The sequence below is a fragment of the Meles meles genome, chromosome 10 (assembly GCF_922984935.1).
Source record: "Meles meles chromosome 10, mMelMel3.1 paternal haplotype, whole genome shotgun sequence".
NCBI classification, from domain to species: domain Eukaryota; kingdom Metazoa; phylum Chordata; class Mammalia; order Carnivora; family Mustelidae; genus Meles; species Meles meles.
The window spans coordinates 12,570,810-12,592,160 of NC_060075.1; the positions used below are offsets into that span (position 1 = coordinate 12,570,810).

General features: G+C 37.2%; 2 protein-coding genes across 6 annotated transcripts in view; both read right to left on the reverse strand.

Moving 5' to 3' along the window:
- The window catches only part of MGAM2 (maltase-glucoamylase 2 (putative)), a 93,050-nt gene extending 75,337 nt beyond the window's left edge, over nt 1-17,713 (reverse strand). For 4 of the 5 annotated variants that reach the window (XM_046020169.1, XM_046020167.1, XM_046020166.1 and 1 more), the window contains exons 1-4: nt 17,642-17,713; nt 13,398-13,503; nt 9,288-9,367; nt 53-176 (exon numbers count right to left, since the gene is read on the reverse strand). In XM_046020169.1, the coding sequence (XP_045876125.1) occupies nt 53-176; nt 9,288-9,367; nt 13,398-13,503 (310 nt within the window). In that variant the 5' untranslated portion in view covers nt 17,642-17,713. Of the gene's footprint in view, nt 1-52; nt 177-9,287; nt 9,368-13,397; nt 13,504-17,450; nt 17,500-17,641 lie in introns of those variants that run through there. The other variant, XM_046020165.1, reaches the window with a different exon arrangement.
- LOC123951450 (maltase-glucoamylase, intestinal) overlaps nt 17,435-21,351 on the reverse strand; it is a 97,439-nt gene continuing 93,522 nt past the window's right edge. Inside the window, exon 49 of the mRNA XM_046020171.1 lies at nt 17,435-17,450. The gene's annotated coding sequence lies outside the window, so the exon portion shown is untranslated. The remainder of the gene's footprint in view (nt 17,451-21,351) is intronic.

The following is a 21,351-nucleotide window of genomic DNA, read 5'->3' on the forward strand; positions in this document are numbered from 1 at the left end:
TATCTGAATCGTAGAGAATGATTCCCTGGGACCTCATCAAGGTGATGCTCACCTGTCTTTGTATCATTCTGCCTACTGATGACTTGATAGCCCCAGTTCCTGGGGAAGAAGCACCTAGGGACATCAGTATCCGGCACAGGTTTCCAGCAGCACTTATGTCGCTGGCTGCAGACATCCTGTAACAATGGCACCGAGTGAGCATAATACAAAATGAAGGAAAGAAAGTTTCGTCTATGTATTTATAACCAATTTTATTCCAAGAAAAATTTAAGATAGGTCCCATTTACATGCAGTCATTTATTTCTTCTTCTTTTATTCTCACATTTGCCCCGCCATCCAATATGCATTTATTGCCTAGCCGACAAGAAGCTAATAACACATATAAATAAGACGCAGCCCTTGTCTTTGGCAAACTTCCATTACAGTCTAGTAGTACTTACAATTTCAGTATGAGGAGAGTACTCGGACAGAGAGTGCCCAGGGGCTAAAGGAACACACACGCCAGCCAGGGTACACAGCCTAGAAGACTGCAAGCAGGGTGGGGAAGGCCTCCAGTAGGTGAAAAGCAAGCCCACTCCTAGTACACTGGGAGGGATTAAATAAGGGAACAGGAGACAAGTATTCCAAGCAATGCATGATAGATTCATAAAACCACAAGTTTATTGTGCCAAGAACACTGAGTAAGAGAAACATGCTGGAGGGACCCAATATTCATACCATGAGTAAGCTGGATATTGGACCAACCAGTTTAGACTTTCTCATAAGGAAGGGTCATGGAATGACATACAGTATATATATATATATACTGTTATATATATATATATATATATGAGTATATATATATATACTGTTTATAGATAATGTAAGAAAAGAAAATCAAAGGTATTAAGAATAAATTAAGACAGAACTGGGACAGAGGGTAACATAAACAAATTCATGATGTCCACAAAGTAAAAAAAAATCCACATGTGGTTTGTCAGAGTGGTTTGATTATGGAGTTTTAAAATTATTATGTGGGATGCCTGGGTGGCTCAGTCAGTAAAGCGTCTGCCGTCAGCTCAGGTCCCTGATCCCAAGGTCCCAAATCCCACCTGGGGTCCCTGCTCAGAGACCCTGCTTCTTTCTCTCCCTCTGCCACTCCCCCTGCTTATGCTTTCTCTATCAAATAAATAAATAAAAGCTTTAAAAATGATTACTTTTTGGTAAGATGTATTTTCATAGGTCCTACAACTTTAATATTCACTTACATAAAAGTTGTTTTGTTATAGTGAAGAAATAAAATAGATGGCAAATTGAATCAAACTGTTGAAACAAACATAGGCATCCACTTCTCCACCCAACTAAATTTACATGAAGTGACAGAAGTATCATTAAGAAAAAAATACAAAACCAGGGGCACCTGGGTGGCTCAGTGGGTTAAAGCCTCTGCCTTCGGCTCAGGTCATGATCCCAGAGTCCTGGGATCGAGCCCCGCATCGGGCTCTCTTCTCAGCCGGGAGCCTGCTTCCCCCTCTCTCTCTACCTGTCTCTCTGCCTACATGTGCTCTCTGTCAAATAAATAAATAAAATCTTTAAAAAAAATACAAAACCATTACAAAGCAGCCAGCTATAATGCAATAGGGCAGAAATGGTATGAAATTACTGAAACACAAGAAATAGACTTTATCGACTCTAGGGAAAAATATATTCATAACCTAGAACACAAGAGGAGGAAAAGAACTGCTCCAAGCCAAGTCAATGTGGGGAAGTGGAAGAGAACCTGGGGCATAGTTTTGGATGATTAATTGGGAAGTTCCGGCATGAACATTTAGCTACCCAATCCGACATTCCTTATAGTTATTGGTAAGCTCTGGCTAATTGGTGGGCATCATGAAGTATTTGTTCAGAGACTAAGGAAGTTATGAAAGATGCTGGGAACTGGAAAACATGGCAATGCACCAGCTAATAAGCCAGGCCCCTCACCCGAGACAAGTACCCACGTTCTCTCCAGCAGTCCTTTCCTTCCCTCCTAAAGACTCAGTGCAAGCCAACAGCATAGGACAGGCAGTCATAGATAATTAAATACAAAGATGACAGCCAAGAACCACCAAACATGAGAGAAACCAACGCTATGATAGACACCAAACTTAATAAACAGAAGAAACAAATTGTAGGAACAATTAATTGGAAAAAAATTACAAACCTTTTAAATAGATATAATTATTATCTTTAGAGAGAGGCACATAACTATTGCTTCCATTAGAAAAAAAAAGCAACAAAGAATATTGGAAGTTAAGATTTTGAACAAAAAGATTTAAAACTCCTTAATATTTGACTAACAAAAAGGAAAGAGAATGATGTCAAGACAAGAAGAAATTTCTTTTTAAAATCACATTTAGGATTACCTCAGAACACAAGGACAAAGATATGGGAAGAGGAGAGAAAAGGTAGGCGAAGTGACCAGTGGGGCCAGACAGTAATACTCGACTAGAAGATTCCAAAAAGGGTGAAAGGAGGACACAGGTGAGGGAAGGGGGAATCAAACAGAGAAAGTAACATCAGACGTGATGAACAACTCAACCTACCACCCAAGTAATTAGGAAAGACCAAAATAAACCCAGAAAAACTACATGAAGGATTAATGAGTAAAAGGAGTAATTAATGAAAGAGAAAATAATCAAGTGTCAACAGTTATCAGTTTAAAACATGAAATAAGCATCTTCTCTGTTCCAGGTATACATCTAAGTTCACATGATACAGTGCAACTGGCAAGCTTAATAGGTGAGACAGACACCACCATTAATTAAATACACATTGTTTCCACTATTGACTTGAAATGCCGTTTTTCTGACAAGCTGAATTTCAGTGCACATATATGAGACTACGAACATGCATTTTTGATCTTACTATTCTTTTTTTTTCCCATTTTATTTATTTTTTCAGCCTAACAGTATTCATTCTTTTTGCACAACACCCAGTGCTCCATGCAAAACGTGCCCTCCCCATTACCCACCACCTGTTCCCCCAACCTCCCACCCCTGACCCTTCAAAACCCTCAGGTTGCCCCAACCTCCCACCCCTGACCCTTCAAAACCTTACTATTCTATAGGTATGGCATATGTGTCAATTCCTGCTATAATTCTACATGGATAATTATTACAGTGCAAGGATGTATTTTGATATTAGCTTGGCTGATCAATAAATCTAACAAATACTCTTTGAAAAGATCAAAGACATATGAATACCTTAAGAAATCCTCTATTGACAAAAAGAGGGACAAACAAGATTAGAAACAAAAATGGTGAATGAAAACAGATATATAGAATTTTTTTTTTTTGAGAAAGAGAGAGAGAGAGGGAGAGGGAGAATGCAGTGCATGAATGGGACAGCAGGAGAGGGAGAGAGAGAATCTCATTTAGGCTCCATGCTGAGCATGTAGGGCTCCATCTCATGATCCTGAGATCATGACCTGAGTCAAAATCTAGAGTCTGAGACTCAACCAACTGAGCCAGCCAAGTGCCCCAGATATATAGGATTTTTAACATAACTAAGGATTGTAAGAAAACTGTAAAAATATTTGCCAATGAATGTGAAACTATAATGTGAATCTTTAAATAGTAAAATATCAAATAATCAACTGAAATGACCAGTTGCCATGAAACTGTAACTGAAGACGCTTCCCTTAAAAAAAAATGATACTTTGCTGAGATGATTTGGGGAATAGACTATTCTCATATTATATATATTTTTCAGAACATAGGAAAAGGATGGAAAGTTTCTTGATTCATTTTATTAAACTTTAATAATTCTGGCAACCAACTAGACAGGGAAAAGTCAAAATTATCAAAAATATATAAGCCAATTTCACTTAAAAAACATAGATTTTTTTAAAAGATTTTATTTATTTATTTGACAGAGAGAGATCACAAGTAGGCAGAGAGGCAGGCAGAGAGAGTGAGAGGGAAGCAGGCTCTCTGCCAAGCAGAGAGCCCGATGCGGGACTCGATCCCAGGACCCTGAGATCATGACCCGAGCCAAAGGCAGCAGCTTAAACCACTGAACCACCCAGGCGCCCTTTTTTATAAACATTAAATAAACGTTAAATTCAAATTAACAATTTGAATTCATTAGTGTATTAAAAGAATTCATGCATAATAGCCAAGTAAGGGTTATCAAGTATAAAACTTAAATGGTTCAAAATTAAGAAATATTTTAACATAATTCACAACATTGACCAAAGAAAATCATATGATCATCTCAACAGAAGCAAACTTTTTTTAAAAATTTTTCAATTTATTTATTTTGAGAGAGAGAGAGCATGCATGTGTGTGTATTGGTGGGGAGAGGGGAGACAGAAAGAATCGCAAGCCGACTCTGCACTCTGCATGGCTGACATGGGACTCCATCTCATGACCCTGAGATCAGGACCTGAGCCAAAGTCAAGAGTTGAACGCTTAACCAACTGAGCCACCCAGGTGCCCCAGAAGCAAACTATTTTTAAAATAAAATAATGTGGTAAATTCAAGGGTCCTAAGTTTAAAAAGCAAATTATAAAATAATACATAGTATAATTTTTATTAAAACAAAACAAAAATATATTAATATATGTGCCTAATATATGCATATATGTAAAAACCTAGAAAAATCAAGAGAAGGATACACAACAAGCTATTGAGTTGACTCTGGGGAGGGGATTTGGAGGTAGGGAGAAAGCATTATGAATAAGGAAAGACCTTCCCACTTTACTCTGTACATTAAGTATAATGTCTCAATCTTTTTCATTAAAGGAATTTTTCCAGCATAAATTTTGTGATAAAAAACACAAAAGAATATGTCGCAACACTACTCATTTGGAAAAGTATAATACCGCCAAGTATTTCAGATGCTAACATCTGATGCAATTGCTTTGAAAAATGGCAAGACGAATATAACTTAAATCAATCATGTCTATTATAAATAAAGCAATCACATTATAACCATAAAATATTCTTAAATGTACTTATTAATTCTGCATGATACAGCTGATATTCCTGCCTCATCCTCTCCAGATAAGAACAACAAAAAATGCTCCAGGGGCTCAGAGGAGAAAGAGTTTGCAGTTTCTGGATAACTGATATTCCTCATTCTGAAGCAGATACTCAGTGGCTCTGTGACCTCTGAAACTGAGGTTGGTAAAGTCCAAAAGGTTAGTTTCACTGCCATAAATTCTTCCAGTCTGTAGACCTCTACAGAAAGCAGCAAGATAAGAAATCTAACACATTCTGGTAAATATGGTATTTTTTAACGCAGTCTGCCATAACATCCCTGCTTTAATTTTAAGCCATCCCCAGTGTTGCAGACACGGAAGGTCAGACTTTTGATGTTGCTACATCTCCTTATTCTTGTCCATTTCCACTGCCACCACACAGGAACACAGACCCTCATAAACGGCTGCCTGGATGACAGTGGTTGATTCATGACAAGTCTCCCTATCTCTATTTTTCCCCTAACACCATCTTTCCAAAGATTACTCTCCAGTTATCTTTTAAATAGACTTTTATGCTATTTTCCACTCAAATTATTAACTAGTAGAACTTGAGAATTGGTTAGAAATTATATAACCAAGCTTCCAGTTGATATAAGGATTTTTTTCAGTAGTGCCTCTGAGAGATCTGTGAATGATGTGTAGTGAATTTCTTCGAAAATCCCAAAATTTCACCTTCATAGTTAATATTTTACTGCAACGTTATTTCTTATGTTTGGTAAAAATCAATCTCCAGAAAGTTCCATTCTCTGAAACTTATTATATTTGTATATTGTCTTTTAGATAAAATATCTCAAACAATATTAAAAAATTAGAAGAAAATTGATCCTTAGTGTTACAAGACAAAGAAAAAAATGTATATTGGGAAAAATTTAAATGGTCATTAGTTGCAGGTATCATTATTGTCTAAGAAAATCCAAAAGTTCCTATTAAACAAGCTAGGGTAATTAATAAGGAAATTTAAGATTATTTCTGGTTCCAAGATCAATATTCAAAAAACCAATTTTATTTTTTTTTAAAGATTTTTATTTACTTATTTGACAGAGAGATCACAAGTAGGCAGAGAGGCAGGCAGAGAGAGAGGGGGATGCAGGCTCCCCGCCAAGCAGAGAGCGCGACGTGGGGCTCGATCCCAGGACCTTGAGATCATGACCTGAGCTGAAAGCAGGGGCTTAACCCACTGAGCCACCCAGGCACCCCCAAAAAACCAATTTTAAATCTCTTAATTTTAAATTAAATTTAAAATTTAAATTTTAAATCACTATGCCAATAACAACTTAAACAGAAAATTAAAATTCAAAAATATTTAAATAAAATCAAATAGCAAATAGTCAGAAAAAAATTGGAAAAAACTTTAGATCTCTACACCAAAATCTTCAAAATTAAAAGTCTCAATAAATAAAGAAATATAGCATGGTCATGGATTAGAATATTCACTCCAGTAAATATGGCAATGGTCGCAAAATTATGTGTACATTTTATGTGAAAAGAATAAAATTTCTGATAGACTTTTTTGAAGAAACTAAGTGATTCTAAAATGTTTTTAGAAATCAAAAGCATCAGGGCACCTGGGTGGCTCAGTCTGTTAAGCGTCTCCCTTCAGCTCAGGTCATGATCCCAGGGCCCTGGGAGCTAGCCCCTGCATCAAGCTCCCTGCTGAGCAGGGAATCTGCTTCTCCTTCTCCTTCCGTCACACTCCCCTGCTCATGCTCTCTCTCTCTCTCTCTCTCTCTCAAATAAAAGAGTAATATCTTAAAAAAGAAAGAAAAGGAGGAAGAACGAAAGAAAGAAAGAAAGGAAGGAAGAAACAAAGAGGAAGGAAGAAAAAGGAAGGAAGGAATCTAAAGCATTAAGAATAGGTTAGGCAATCTTGAAGAAAAATAAGAATGATATGGAGGACTTACACAACCACATATGATGACCGTTAATGAAGCTATACTAATTAAGGCAGTGTGGTATTGGCAAAAGAGTAGACTAATAATGAAACAAAATAGATATTCCAGAAATAGATCCTCAAGGAGACATATAATTTACAATAAAGGTGCCACTACAATGCAGAAGAGAAAAGATAGTCGTTTCAATAAGAGGTGATGGATCCATTAAAGATTCAAGAAAAGAAATGTCCTGGACTTCTACCTGATACCATACACAAAAATCAATTCTAGCTTGATTAAAAATCTAGATTTGAAAAATAAAACAATGTTTTTACAGGAATATATAGGGATCTATTTTTCTAACTTTGAAGTAGGCAAGATTTTTAAATAGAATACAAAATGCATATTAAAACACTTTAAATGATTTTATTAAAATTAATAACTACTTTTCATCAAAAGTCATCATTGGATTAAAAGTCAAATCACAGAGTAAGAGAAGATACTTAAAAAATATATATATATCTGATAAAAGATTTGTAACCAGAATATATAAATGATTACCACAAAGCAATAAGAAAAATATGAGCAGCCCAACAGAAAAAAAAAAAAACTGGTTAAAAAATTAAAAGACACTTCACAAATATGATTATTCATGTAGCCAAGAAGTAATGTGAAAAGCTGTTTAACTTCTTTAGTCATGTGGGATGTACACAGCATAGGGAATATAGTCAATGATATTGTGATAATGTTGACGGTAACAGATGGTAACTATACTTATCATGGTGAGCATTATATAATGTATGGAAATGTTGAATCACCAGCTGTACACCTGAAACTAAAATAACATAGTGTCAAGTATACCTCAATATGAAAATTTTTAAGTTAAAATTACATTAGAACAAACAAACAAAAAGGAGAAAACACCAAGAGTAGGTTAGGATGCAGAGTAATTGCTCTTATATACTGCTACAGGGAGTGTGAATTGGTGCAAACACTTTCGAAAACTATTTTGCAATATCACTGAAGGATAAACATGGAAAACTATTTTGCAATATCACTGAAAGATAAACTGGAAATTCCATTCTTTTTTTTTCCAGTTGCCGCTGTTTTTTTTTTAATTTAATTTTATTTTTTCAGTGTTCCAACATTTATTGTTTATGCACCACACATTCTTATGTATCATTATTTTCCTAGAATATAACTGAACTTAATAACTCAAGAAGAACTACGGAAACTATTTAGAAATGATAGGAAATTTCAGCTGGCCAATTATATAATTAATATGTTATGATGTAATATAACATAAATATATAAATATAAAATAAAATAAATAAATATAGAATAATGAGTAATTTAAAAAGCACCAGTTAGAAAATATAATGGATTGTATCTACAATAGAAACTAAGTATATGAAAGATCTAGGGGAAAAAAAACCCTCATAATGTATATGTAATAAAATGCATATTACACTTGCATAAAGATAAACATTAAACACAAAACCCAGTGAGAAATATACACACATAAAAAAGAGTTGAAATAGGGATACTGCCTATGTTTTTAGAATGGGAACTTTAAAAATTATTGAGATAGCAGTATTTCTTAAATTTACTCTAAAGTTCAATGCAGTCCTAATTAATATCCCAATAAGATATTATGGGATATAGAATGTAGACTATGGGGGAAAGGAATAAAATCTAAATATATCTCTTCTTTCTGATAAAGTCAAAAGTCATAATTAAGCTGGGTTCAAATAGTTGATATCCTCATGGTAGCTACTCAGGGAGAAAATCCACATTTTTTAGCGCACATTCTTTGGGGGATCTGTTGCCAATACACGATTTTATTTTTGGTTTCTTGGGGGGTTTTTTGTTTGTTTGTTTGTTTGTTTGTTTTTCAAGTTTTTATTTAAATTCTAGTTAGTTAACATAGAGGGTAAGATTGGTGCCAGGAATAAAATTTAGTGATCTGTTTAACACCATTTTAGAAGGCTCTTGTAACAAATCACAGGAGTTCTGATTTGTTCTGACTCAGTCATCCAAATGTGCTTGATGGCCTCTGTTCTCAAGGAATACATGGTCTAGCCCACAGACATTTCACATTCCCATGGCTAGCCTTGGGATCACACTTATAACACATTTAGTAATGCTGGGAATCCCCCCCCCCCCCACTTCAGACTTGAGACCCCATGAGCCAACACTTGCTTAGTTCCTCCTCCTCCCCTTCCATTTACCCATCCTGCTTCCCCTGCTTCCACAGTGTTGCTGTTTATTTTAATAAGGAAAGGAAGAAATGACTCCAAACAAATCAGAGGCCCACAATCCCCTCCACCACCACCCTTGTCCTACTTCATATATTCATTTCTTTGAAATAAAACCCAGCCGACCAACAGCAGGGAGCCCACTTCTCTGACCTCTGTCACCACCTGGCCTGGAGCACAGTCTATCCTCTCTGACTCAGGGATCTCTGGGCATTCTGGAACAAATGCAGCCTCTGCATAGGAATTAAAGGAAAAAGTTGAACGTTTATAGTGCAATCACAATACCAGGAAGGACGCGAGGAAAGTTATAGACTTTCAGCCAATTCTCCAGTCAGTCATTACTAGTGGCCGGCATCTACATGTGCATACAAGTGCTGAACACATTTGCCTTTTGTTCTGTTGGTTTTTATTGAGATATCATTCACATGCCATATAATTTTCACCTTCTTAAAGTGTACAGTTGAATGGCTTTCAGTATTTCACAAAGTTGTGCAACCAAGCACCATTATCTAATTCCAGGACATTGTCATCACCCCGAAAAGAAAGGATGTACCCATGAGTGGTCACTCCCTGCCCCCCTCTTCTCCCAGTCTCTGGCAAATACTAATCTGCTTTCTGTCCCCGTGGATTTGCCTATTCTGAGTATTTCATATAAATGGAATTGTAAAGTATGTGGTCTTTGGTGTCTGGCTTCTCTCACTTGGCATAACTATTCTCAAGGCTCACCCATGGTGCAGCATGTAATAAATACTTCATTCCTTTTTAGGGGTGAATCATACCCACAGTATGGATATATAACCCTTTACAAAAATCCGTTCCAAAGCTGATGTACATTTGCATTATTTCCACTTCTTGACTATTGCACAGAATCCTACAATGAACATTCCCATACAGGTTTTTGCATGAACAGATGTTTGGAATTCTCTTGATTATAGATCTGGAAATAGAATTGCTAAGTAATGTGGTTAACTCTATCTTTAAGTTTTTGAGGAACTGCCAGACTTGTTCCCAAAGGGACTGCCCAATTTTACATCTCCACTAGCCGTGCGTGAGGGTTCCAATTGCTCCACATCTTCAACAATGGTCATTGTCTGTCTTCTTCATTATAGACATTTTAATGGGTGTGAAGAGTATTTGATTTTGACTTGCATTTCCCCAAAACTGATACTGAACATCTTTTCATGACATATTGGCCATTTATAGATCTTCCACAAAGAAATGTCTGTTCAAATCCTTAGCTCACTTTAAAAAAACTAGATTATTTTTCTATTTTGTTTTGAATTGGAAGATTTCTTTATATATTCTGGATACAAGAATCAGATATGTTCCTTGCAAATATGTTTTCCCATCCAGTAGGCTGTCTTTTCACTTCTTTGACAGTGTCCTTTAAAGCACAACTTTTTTTAAAAGTAAAATTTGCCTATCTTTTCATTGGTTATTATGGTTTGGGTGTTATATCTAAGACACTGTTGCCTAGCCCAAGGTAAAAATATCTATAACTATGTTTTCTTCTTAGAATTTTATAGGTTTGGCTCTTACATTTCAAGTTTTGATCCATTTTGAGCTAACTATCATGTGTGATGTCGGGTAGGGATCCAGCATTATTTTTTTACATGTGGATATCCTGTTGTCCCATACATTTACTTTTTTGCTATTTTCCCCACTCATTTTCAGCTATCTGTGAGGTAAACTGGGAAGATGTTATTGTTAGGAACAAAGACCTTCACTCAACATTGCTATGTTTACTTTAGCTTTTGTCACCTTTGTGACATCCCCATCCCCACCCCTGCCACCCTCCAACGTACATCAGAAGTAGGATCTAGTTTAATAGGCTCCATAAGCCAGTCAACACCCATAATTCATTTGAAGCTTGAGTCAACAGTTAACTGCGGGCATAATAGGTACCCTTTAGTACCTTTGTTTCTGTTCAAAAAAGACCTCAAAACAACTCTCCTACATTTATGGCTCTATACTTGTTTGTATATATATGTAAATAAAAATTTATTTTAAAATTGGGTTAAAGATCTAAACATAAGACTCTTGAAACTGTGAAACTCCTTGGGACACCTGTGTGACTCAGACAGTTAAGTGTCTGCCTTCAGCTCAGGTCAGGATCCTGGGGTCCTGGGATTGATTCCCACATAGGTCTCCTTGCTCTGTAGGGAGCTACTTCTCCCTCTGCCTGCCGCTCCCCCTGCTTGTGCTTTCTCTTTCTCTCTCTCTGTCAAATAAATAAATAAAATCTATACAACAAAGGAAACCACCAACAGAATGAAAAGGTAACATAAAGGATGGGAGAAAATATTTGCAAACCATCTATCTGAAAATGGGCAAAATTCTAAAATACATAAGGAATGCATACAACACAATAGTAAAAACAAATAAAAAGGATCTGATTAAAAAATGGGCAAAAGACTTCCATAAGCATTTCTCTAGACACACACAAATGGCTAACAGGAAAGATGCTCAATATCAATAATCATCAGGGAAACTTAAATCAAAACCACAACTAGATATCACCTCATATCTCAGGATGGCTAATATATTTAAAAAAAAAAAAGTAAGTTTTGGTGAGAATGTGGAACAATTGGAACCTTTGTATGCCAGTGGTGGGAATGATGCAAATTGGTGCAGCCACTATGGAAAACAGTATAGAGGTTCCTCAAAAAATTAAAAATAGAACCATCATATGATCCCACAATCTCACTGCTGGATATTTATTCAAAGAATTCAAAGAATTTAAGTCAAAACCTCAAAGAGATACTAGCATTCTCATGTTGATTGCTGTGCTATTCACAAATAAGAAGATGTGAAAAGGACCCAGGCACCCATCAACCAATGAATGGATAAAGAAAATGTGGTATGTGTACATGTAACAGAATATTATTCAGCTGTAAAATAAGGAAGGAAACCTGGTCATTTCCAACAACATGGGTGAACCTGGAGGACATTATGCTAAGTGAAATAAGCTGGTGACAGAAGGACAGAGGATGCATGATTCCATGTATATTCGGTATTTAAAATAGGCAATTCACACATGCAAATACTAGAATGATAGTTGCCAGGGCAAGGGGGGGATAGGGGAAGATGGGGTGTTGCTAACCAACATGTATCAGGTTTTAGTTATGCAAGATGAATAAGTTCTACAGATCTGATGTACAACATCGTGCCTATGAGTAATTGTACTCATATGTACACTTGAGAATCTATTAAGATTCTTCATGTGTAGACTTCATGTTAAGTGTTCTTACCAAAATTTAAAAAAAAATTAAGAAAGAAAGCTCCTTTTTAACTCACGGAAGCATATCTTCAAAAAACATCTTGAAAGAAGCCCAATATATAGAACAGGTGAGAGTTGACTATTCTGCATGAATGAGACTGCGGTTTCAGATAAATGGAGGCATGAAGATCTAGTTTTATGTTAACTAAAAGAAACTACTTATTCATGTACATTAGATAGTAATGTCATGGGACTTGTTACCCAAACAAAATTTAATAGGGAAAAAATAGTAATAGTCTAAAAATAGCTTATATCAATGTTTTTCAAATCCTCTTTCAAAGACATAATTGTTCCTAGAAAGCACCCTAATGTTCACTGTGGATAATAGTGAAGAGAGATTGAGTAGGTAGGGTTCTGCTATCAGCACAATTTCTTTTCAATATACACTTAATCTACATGTATAATGTGAGCTTTAGCAAGCAAAATAAACCAAAAATACTGTTTTAATTAGGGTTAGATTCTTATATTACACACTATTATTTTATTATTTAGAGTGTCATGTGCACGGAGGAGAAAGCATTCTCTTGATGCTCCTGTGTGTGAGAGAGAACAGTTTCAAAGGTATTGATGAAGAAATCATAGCTATTTCAATCAGAATATGGGCTGGAGGCTGATTATAATTGATATATTTAAGCCAAGTTAATCAACTTGCTGCAACCTGATTTCCTTTTCGATAATGTTTTGGGCACTGTTACCTCAACTGTTCTTTCTACTTGAAGGCTCTACTACTTTATGACTGGATTGAAGGACAGACATCTGACAAGCCTAATTTTGCATCTTGTTAAAATTTCATCAAATGGGACTTGGGAGATCCTGAATGTTATTGGCATTCAAGATTTTGTTGTAGAAAAAGAAAACTTGTCTTTTGAAGATTGACTGATACTGGTTGTGGATGTGGATTTTGAATGATACAACATGGTGCCATGCTGAAGAGTGAAGGAATATAATCCTTCCAACCCCAAAGCCACAAGCATCCTCCTTACCTTTAGTTTTCTCAAACACAAAAAACATCAAGAAGATATCTAAGGCCAGCACAGTTAGGAAGAAGATGATCAGAAGGACTTCCAATATAGTGAGTTTCCTTGCCATCTAGATAGACACAGATAATGGAATTTAAGCAAACCACAAAGTTCCATCAATCCAAAAGGAGAGGCATCATGATTAGAATGTGAAGTCATTTGCAAGATGACTTAATTACAAGCATTTCTCCGTACATAATCCAGAGAATATTTGTTTCTACTCATCACAGTATTTACAATTCACTCTAGTCTGTGCATACATCACCTCTAGAACCCTTGCCTTTTTTGTCTGCAGAGGAATTGAGTATTGTCTAAGGAAAGAATATGTCAGACATAAAGAACGGAGTACAGGAGAGAGATGAGGGGTTGAGGTGCCTCACAAAGCCCTTTTAGACACCACTTTGATCCTCACACCCACCTGGGGCAGTAGAGTGGAGGGTACACTCAGGGAAAGAAAAAGTAACAAAACCAGAATCCTGGTCTTTTTATTTCAATTCCCATGCCATGATGGCAAGATGTTTAATTATTTAGAAGTGATTAATTCTGTTAAGACTGAACCTAATCCTGATCTCCAACACAATGCTTGCTTGCATGGTCACAGCACACAAACCCATATAAATTTGATGGCTCACCATAGCCTTGCCAATCATGCATACAGACCCAAGTTTTAAAATGTCTGGTGTATTGGAGTGTGTAATGAACTGAGAACCAAAGAATGTTTTGATTCTTACCCTGACTTGCATACCAACTGGTGGGCATTTTAACTATCTGGGTGTTCATTTCTTCATCTCCAGAAGTAAGATTTTGAAGGTACTCTGCTCTAATTATAGAAAATCTCACATTTTACATATGTCTCGCAACCCCATGATGGCCCTCACCATGTCATTCCTTGACTGACTTTCCACCATCTTCAGCACTCCTCCCACCTTGACTGTACATTGGCTATGCCCTGGAATGCATCACTCTCCAGCATTGTTCCATTTCTGAACTCACTCTTAGCCTCTACTTCCTATTTACTAGACAGAAGCCCATCCCCTTTTATCCTGTTATTGCACTGTTTATTCTTTGATATCATTGAGGCTTCTTTTCTGTTCCACTCTCTCTTAATCTCTTAGTCCCTCCTAGCCTCCTGGCTCTTACCCTTCTCTGACATAGTCCCAATAGCTGTTATTTCTCTCATCTTCCTTGCTCCCTCATCTACTAATTGAATCTATACAATGAAACCGGTGATCCAAACTTCTGCTTTCCTGGTTTATGCAATCAGCCCAACGGGGATGCCACTGGGTTCATAATCTGACAAATATACTGGGCCTTCAAGCCTATGGACACTCTTGCCATCTTCTCTCATTTTTCACAGGAGAAATTCCAAACATTGATCCTTGTTTTCAAGCCCCAGCCTTTGTTATCTACACTGTTACTCTCAACCAATATCATCTCCAACGTCACAAACAAAACAACTATTTTGAAGAAACTATTTCATCTCCCTGCTTCTCAACCCAAGCTTTTCTATAAAAATTATCTGTATTTAAGTAAACTTATTTTTTCCCCTCTTCTCAATTGAAGAGTTTTCTCTGCTCTTGCTAAGGATAACCCTTTTATCTATTCTATAGATCTCATACACTTAGAATTTCTCAAAAATCTTGTTCCACCAATTATCCTTCCTCTTCCTTGCATTATCAACCTCTTCCTCTGAATATGCTCTTTCCCCTCAAAAGTATATCCCGAGTTGCCCTAAATTCTGGAGATTATTCTGTGTCTTTCTCTAGGTACCATTACAACTTTCTTTTTCCTCTTATAGCTAACTTTCCAAAAAGATAATGGCACACTGTCTGCATTACCTTCCTTGTATATTACTGGCATGGCTTCTGTTTCTAGCATGCCACTGAAATTCCCCTAAAGGTCACCAGTGATTTAGCTGCTGAATACAATGGGCACTCTCTTAATCACCTAGCATTATCAACCACTCCTTCTTCTTAAAATTTCTCCATGTTTGGATTCCTTGTCATTTAATCTTGGTTTTCACCTACTTTTCTGGCTTCTCTTCAGTTTTCTTTTAGTCCCCTATTTCATTAAGATATTGATATTCCCTGTATTTTCAACAGAGTCCACCATCCTCTGTCATTTAGCAAGCTCCACCACTCATATGATTTCATGTAACACCTAAGGGCAGTGCAATCTGTATTCTAGCCCAGAGATTCGGATTTATATGTGCAACTGCCTATTAGATATCTCACCTGGATGTCCAAAACACTTAACCAAATTCAACACATTTGAACATGTGTTCTCGGCTCCCCGCACGCCAGTCCTAACTTCCACCAATTCTGTCCAATTGGCCTCTCCTCAATAATTAGTATATTGAGAAACAGAATCATAACTTCGTTAAAAAAATCTGTATAACTTTTTTGACTTCTCTCTTTTTGGCAATTCTCACAGCCAGTCACTAGTTCAGTCAGACTTCTTCTTCAATATCTTTCAGATCTGTTTCTTCCTCTCCATCCCTACTGGAAATGCTTTAGTCAGGCCATTATTTTTGGCTTGGACTGTGACCACAGCTTCCTCGCTGGCTTCTTGCTTCTAATTAGAGGATGGATTAATCTTTTTACTGCAAAAAACAGGGTTATTTGGTCTTCCTATATTCAGGTCCTCAGTGGTTCTCCAAATAAAATACAAACTCTTTAGCTTTGTAATCAAAGGTCTTTGTGACATCTCCTATGCCTGCATGGCCTGCCTCTTCTCTCCCCTATGTTCCAGCCATACCAAACCAACAACTGTGTAGCAATCATCTATAAATCCATGTGAAAAAAGAATTTTTCTCCCCATTTTGACATTCCTTTAACTTTGCGTTTCCCTGTACTTGTACTCTTCTCAGCCCTGGCCCATTGCCATGACCATTTCTATAAGTTTTTCCATATGCACGTAGTTTCACTTCTCAATTGAGGCAAGCTTTTGATTAATGTGTAATAGGCACCTTAATTTTAAAATGGGGGTAAGAAGCAAGGATCTACATATAATTTGCCAAGAGAGGGCGGAGTTAGGATTGGGGTTTGGAATTGAAGTTAGAGTATAATAACTGTTTTTTCCTATTAACCTAAATCTATCAGGCGTCTCTCCTCTAAATTATTCTAAGTTTTACTCTAATCCCCATAAGATGTATATAACATATAATATTATATTCCTATGATACCCCTACATCAAAGTTGACCAGGCAGGCATTATGATTCCAATTTTATGTCAATGTTAGGGTATTTTGCCTAACCATGGTTAGTGGTATAACAGGCAAACACTGAGCCTCTGCTTCTTAAACTAGTCTGAGTATTTGCATTCTCTCTACAGTGTCTCCTAGGTTTCAGAGCTTAAGGATCTAGAGGCTGGATCTCCAATGGTAGAATTTCAGACAGTGAAAGAAGTCTGAGGGACCAACCTCATATGCTTGCTGTACCTGACTTCGTTACTTATGCATACAGTCTATGACTCACTACCACAGCAAGCAGATCGTCCGTCACTCAGCTTCCCTTCTCCAAGCATTGTGTCTCTCCACGAGGAGACTTTCCTTCCCAGCCTCTACAAACCCAAAGCAACTACTTCTTCCAAAGCTCCCAAAGCTTCCAGGAAGAGCCCACTTAACACCTGGGGCTCAAGAAGTTCAGAAGACTCTGGGGACAGTCCCGGGCATTTTCCTGCCACAGAAGCTATTGCCAATCTGGCAGAGAGCAGGTAGATGGGGATTCATTAAAGGTAGAAAGTCTCTACTTAGAAGGCCTCCCTACTCAGAGCCACTCTCCTTTATCAAACACAATTTTTGAACAACTAAAACCAGGTTATTATGAATGAACTTAGTGATCATATACCATTTCCCTCTCTGCTCAAATGCATTCACTAACTCCCCAATCCATGTCACTTTCAGCTAGCTTCCAGAAGTATCCTATCTGTTCTTTCCTTTTTTTTTTTTTTTTTGTCTCAGTGAGAGAGGAACACCTTGCATTTGACCCTCCCCATCTGTTAAATACACACACACACCTCTCCTGTCCAGTCAGCCTGTACTCCAGGCACTATCTCATCTCCACTCCTCATAGTCTCTGGAAAAGAATGAAAATATCCAGAAGAGAAGTGTTGAGTTGTCCAGATCATTTAGCAGAGCAGACAGGGACATTTAAAAGAAAAGAACACTACTTATTCAAAGCACCACAGACATGGAGAAAAGTACTCACCTCATAGCCGTATCACTTTATTTGCTGTGTCTATCCCTCACTGGTTCTTGAGGAACACTGAGCAGAGGTGACAAGGCTGGTGTAGACAGCTTCTGCCAGGATTGATTTATTGCACTGTAAATTTGACGGCGATTGGAGGAGAGGAGTGCATTTTCCAGCTAACCATAAAGGGCTTTTGCTTTCCTTATGACTTAGAGAAAGCTCCATTTGTTAATAAAGGGGAAGTTGGGCTTTTGTTCTAATAGTTGTGCTTTTTCTGTGTTCCTGTTCATATCCAATTACTTTGCTTGTCACACTGCATTATACTTGCTTGTCTGTCCACGTAGCCTGAAGAGCTCAGGGAGCTGGCCATCTTCAGTCATACCTGCAGATCCTGTGCTTAGCACTCTGCCCAACATAAATATGTAGCTATTTGTTGAATAGGTAAATGAAAAAATGAATAGCTCTTGCTTGGTTTACCCACATTGTTCATTTTTTCATTTTGTCTCCCAGTCTTTTTTTTTCTTTTTCTTTTTTTAAATTCAATTAGCCAACATATAGTACATCATTAGTTTTTGATATAGTGTTCAATGATTCATTAATTGCATATAACATCCAGTGCTCATCACATCACATGTCCTCCTTAATGCCCATCACCCAGTTAGCCCACCCCCCCCACCTCCCTTTCCCACAACCTTCAGTTTGTTTCCCAGAGTCAAGAGTCTCTCATGGTTTGTTTCCCTCTCTGATTTCTTCCCATTTACTTTTCCCTCCCTTCCCCCATGATCCTCTGCACTATTTCTTTTTTTTTTTTCCATTTTATTTATTTTTTCAGCGTAACAGTATTCATTCTTTTTGCACAACACCCAGTGCTCCATGCAAAACGTGCCCTCCCCATTACCCACCACCTTATATTCCACATGAGTGAAACCATTTGATAACTGTCTCTCTGACTGATTTCTCTCAGCACAATACCCTCCAGATCCATCCATGTCAATGTAAATGGTAGATATTCACCCTTTCTGATGGCTGAGTAATATTTCCTTGTATATATGAACCACATCTTCTTTATCCATTCATCTGTTGAAGGACATATCATCTCCTTCCACATTTTGGCTATTACAGACATTACTGCTATGAACACTGAGGTGCAGGTGCCCCTTGAGATCACTATGTTTGTACCCTTTGGATAAATACCTAGCAGTACAATTCCTGGGTTGTAAGGTAGCTCTACTTTTAACTTCTTGAGGAACCTCCATACTGTTTTCCAGAGTGGTCATACCAGCTTGCATTCCTACCAACAGTGTAAGAGGGTTTCCCTTTCCCCAAATCCACATTCTAACTGGTGTAAGGTGGTTTCTCATTGTGTCATTTTAAATATATTCTTGTGAAAAATTTCTATGAGGTTAAATGGTTCATGGTTAGTTAAAGAGTACTGGTAATCCTTCTGTCAAATTGGTCACATGCTTGAGCTATCTGCCATATAGTGAGCTACAGAGTTAGACAGGTAACATTGCCAGTGGTTTCCTCTTCATTTTGTCAGTGGAGGAGTTAAACAGCATCTGTGCTTCTTCCTGCTTTATTTTTATTTTTATTTTCTACTTTCTTCTTTTTTTTAATAAAACCACCAAAGTTCTTTAGAGTAACTCAGATATTAATTTATAATTTTTTTAAAGATTTTATTTATTTATTTGACAGAACAGACAGAGATCACAAGTAGGCAGAGAGGCAGGCAGAAAGAGAGAGAGAGAAGCAGGCTCCCCACTGAGCAGAGAGCCCGATGTGGGGTTCGATCCCAGGACCCTGAGATCATGACCTGAGCCGAAAGCAGAGGCTTAACCCACTGAGCCACCCAGGTGCCCCTCAGATATTAATTTAAAGAAGCATTCCCATCAAATGTTCTCAATAAAATAAGCACCATCAAAGTAGATGTTATATAATCTTAAAGTGAGAAAATATCTCTACTGGAAATTTGTCATGCTCTTTGACCATTCAGCACCTTTAAAAAACTTCTAATATTTAAGGAACTTTCCACCTTGGAGATTCTGTCCCCCTGCTCCCAAGTAAGCGGCGAGAAATTCTCTTTCACAATCTTCCTTTCAGCCAAGGTAGAGGCAGGTTGTCTGTGCTCGGCCAATGAGATGTGCCTATGAATCCAGAATGGTGAAGAGACATTGTTTCAGAGGCAGCAGGGACTGGGGACCTAGTGGCATCCTATGCTCAGCATAGGGGGTATAAGCTGCCAGACAAGTGCTAAGGGCCGTGGCAGTGGAACCTCCTACAAGGTAATCAGGCTGCTGTACCTAGCCATATAGCCTACAAAGCCTCCTGGAGTTTCAATGAGTCATGAAAATCTTTCAAAATTCTTTTTTGTTCTTAAGCTAGATAAAGTGTGTTACTTTTGTACTGAAACATAACTCATATACCATGACATTCACCCTTGCAAAGTACACAGTTCAGTGATTTTTAGTATATTTACAGTTTTGCAAACATCATCACTAATTCCAGAACATATTCATCATTCCAAAAGAAAGTCATCACTCATTCATTGTCACTCCCCATTCTCCTCTCCTCAATCCCTGCAACCACTAATCTACTTTCTATCTTTGTGGATTTACCTATTCTGAACATTTCATATAAATAGAATCATACAGTATACAGCCATTTGTGTCTGGCTTCTTCCACTTGGCATAATGTTTTCAAAATTCAGCCATATTGTTATACATATTAAGTGCCCTCTGGTGTCAGTGCTTTATTCCTCTTTATAGCTGGATGATATTCATTACGTCAATATATTACACTTTGTTTATATATTCATCAGTTGATGTACATTTGGGTTGTTTCTACTTATTTTTTTTTTTTTTGCTATAGGAGCAATGCTGCAATAAACATGCAGGTACAAGTTTTTGTGTGGGTATATATTTTCAATTCTTTTGGGGACACACCTCAGAGTGAAATTTCTGGATCATATGGGAACTCTATCTTTAACTTTATGAAGAATTGCATTTTCCAAAATGGTGACAGACAACATTTTACATTTCCACCATCAATATATGAGGGTAATAGTTATATACCCTATATATAACAATATATGAGGGCATGCCATCTTTCAATGGCATCTAAGATCCATAGTAATATAGTAGCCATAGTAGTCCATGTTTGCTTCAGATCCTTAGTGTATGGAAAGCATACACACACATACACACAGAAACTCGGTTTCTACTTTTTTGAACTTTGGGAATGACATAAACACCTTGTCTTTTGCTCCAGTAAAAGAGAGCCTTTGTTAGAGGGAAAATGTACTTGGATCTCATTTCAAACTGGGACAATATCTTGGCAAAAGATCAAGAAAGGAGATTTGTTACTACATAAGATCATTCTATTCTTTGTGTGGTACTTTACTCTTAGCTCCCCACATCCCATGCTCACTTGTGACATCATTCACATTTCAGTACTAACTGACAATCCCAGCTATAATCTGTTTCCAGAAGTGCATAAATTAGCTAACTTTGCCATCCCTTCTTACTAACTAGCAACTGGAAGATATTGGGTCCCATGATTGTGTTGACCAATGAAAAAGAGACATTTTAAAGAGAAGAAACAAGCATGCAACCCATTATCTTCCAATTGTTTATTAGTAAGAAGGCATCGTGAAGTTAGCTCTTGGCAAAACTTACAAAGCAATCAAAGCAAGCAGAGAGTTGAATCATCAAGACAGAAACCAACAATAT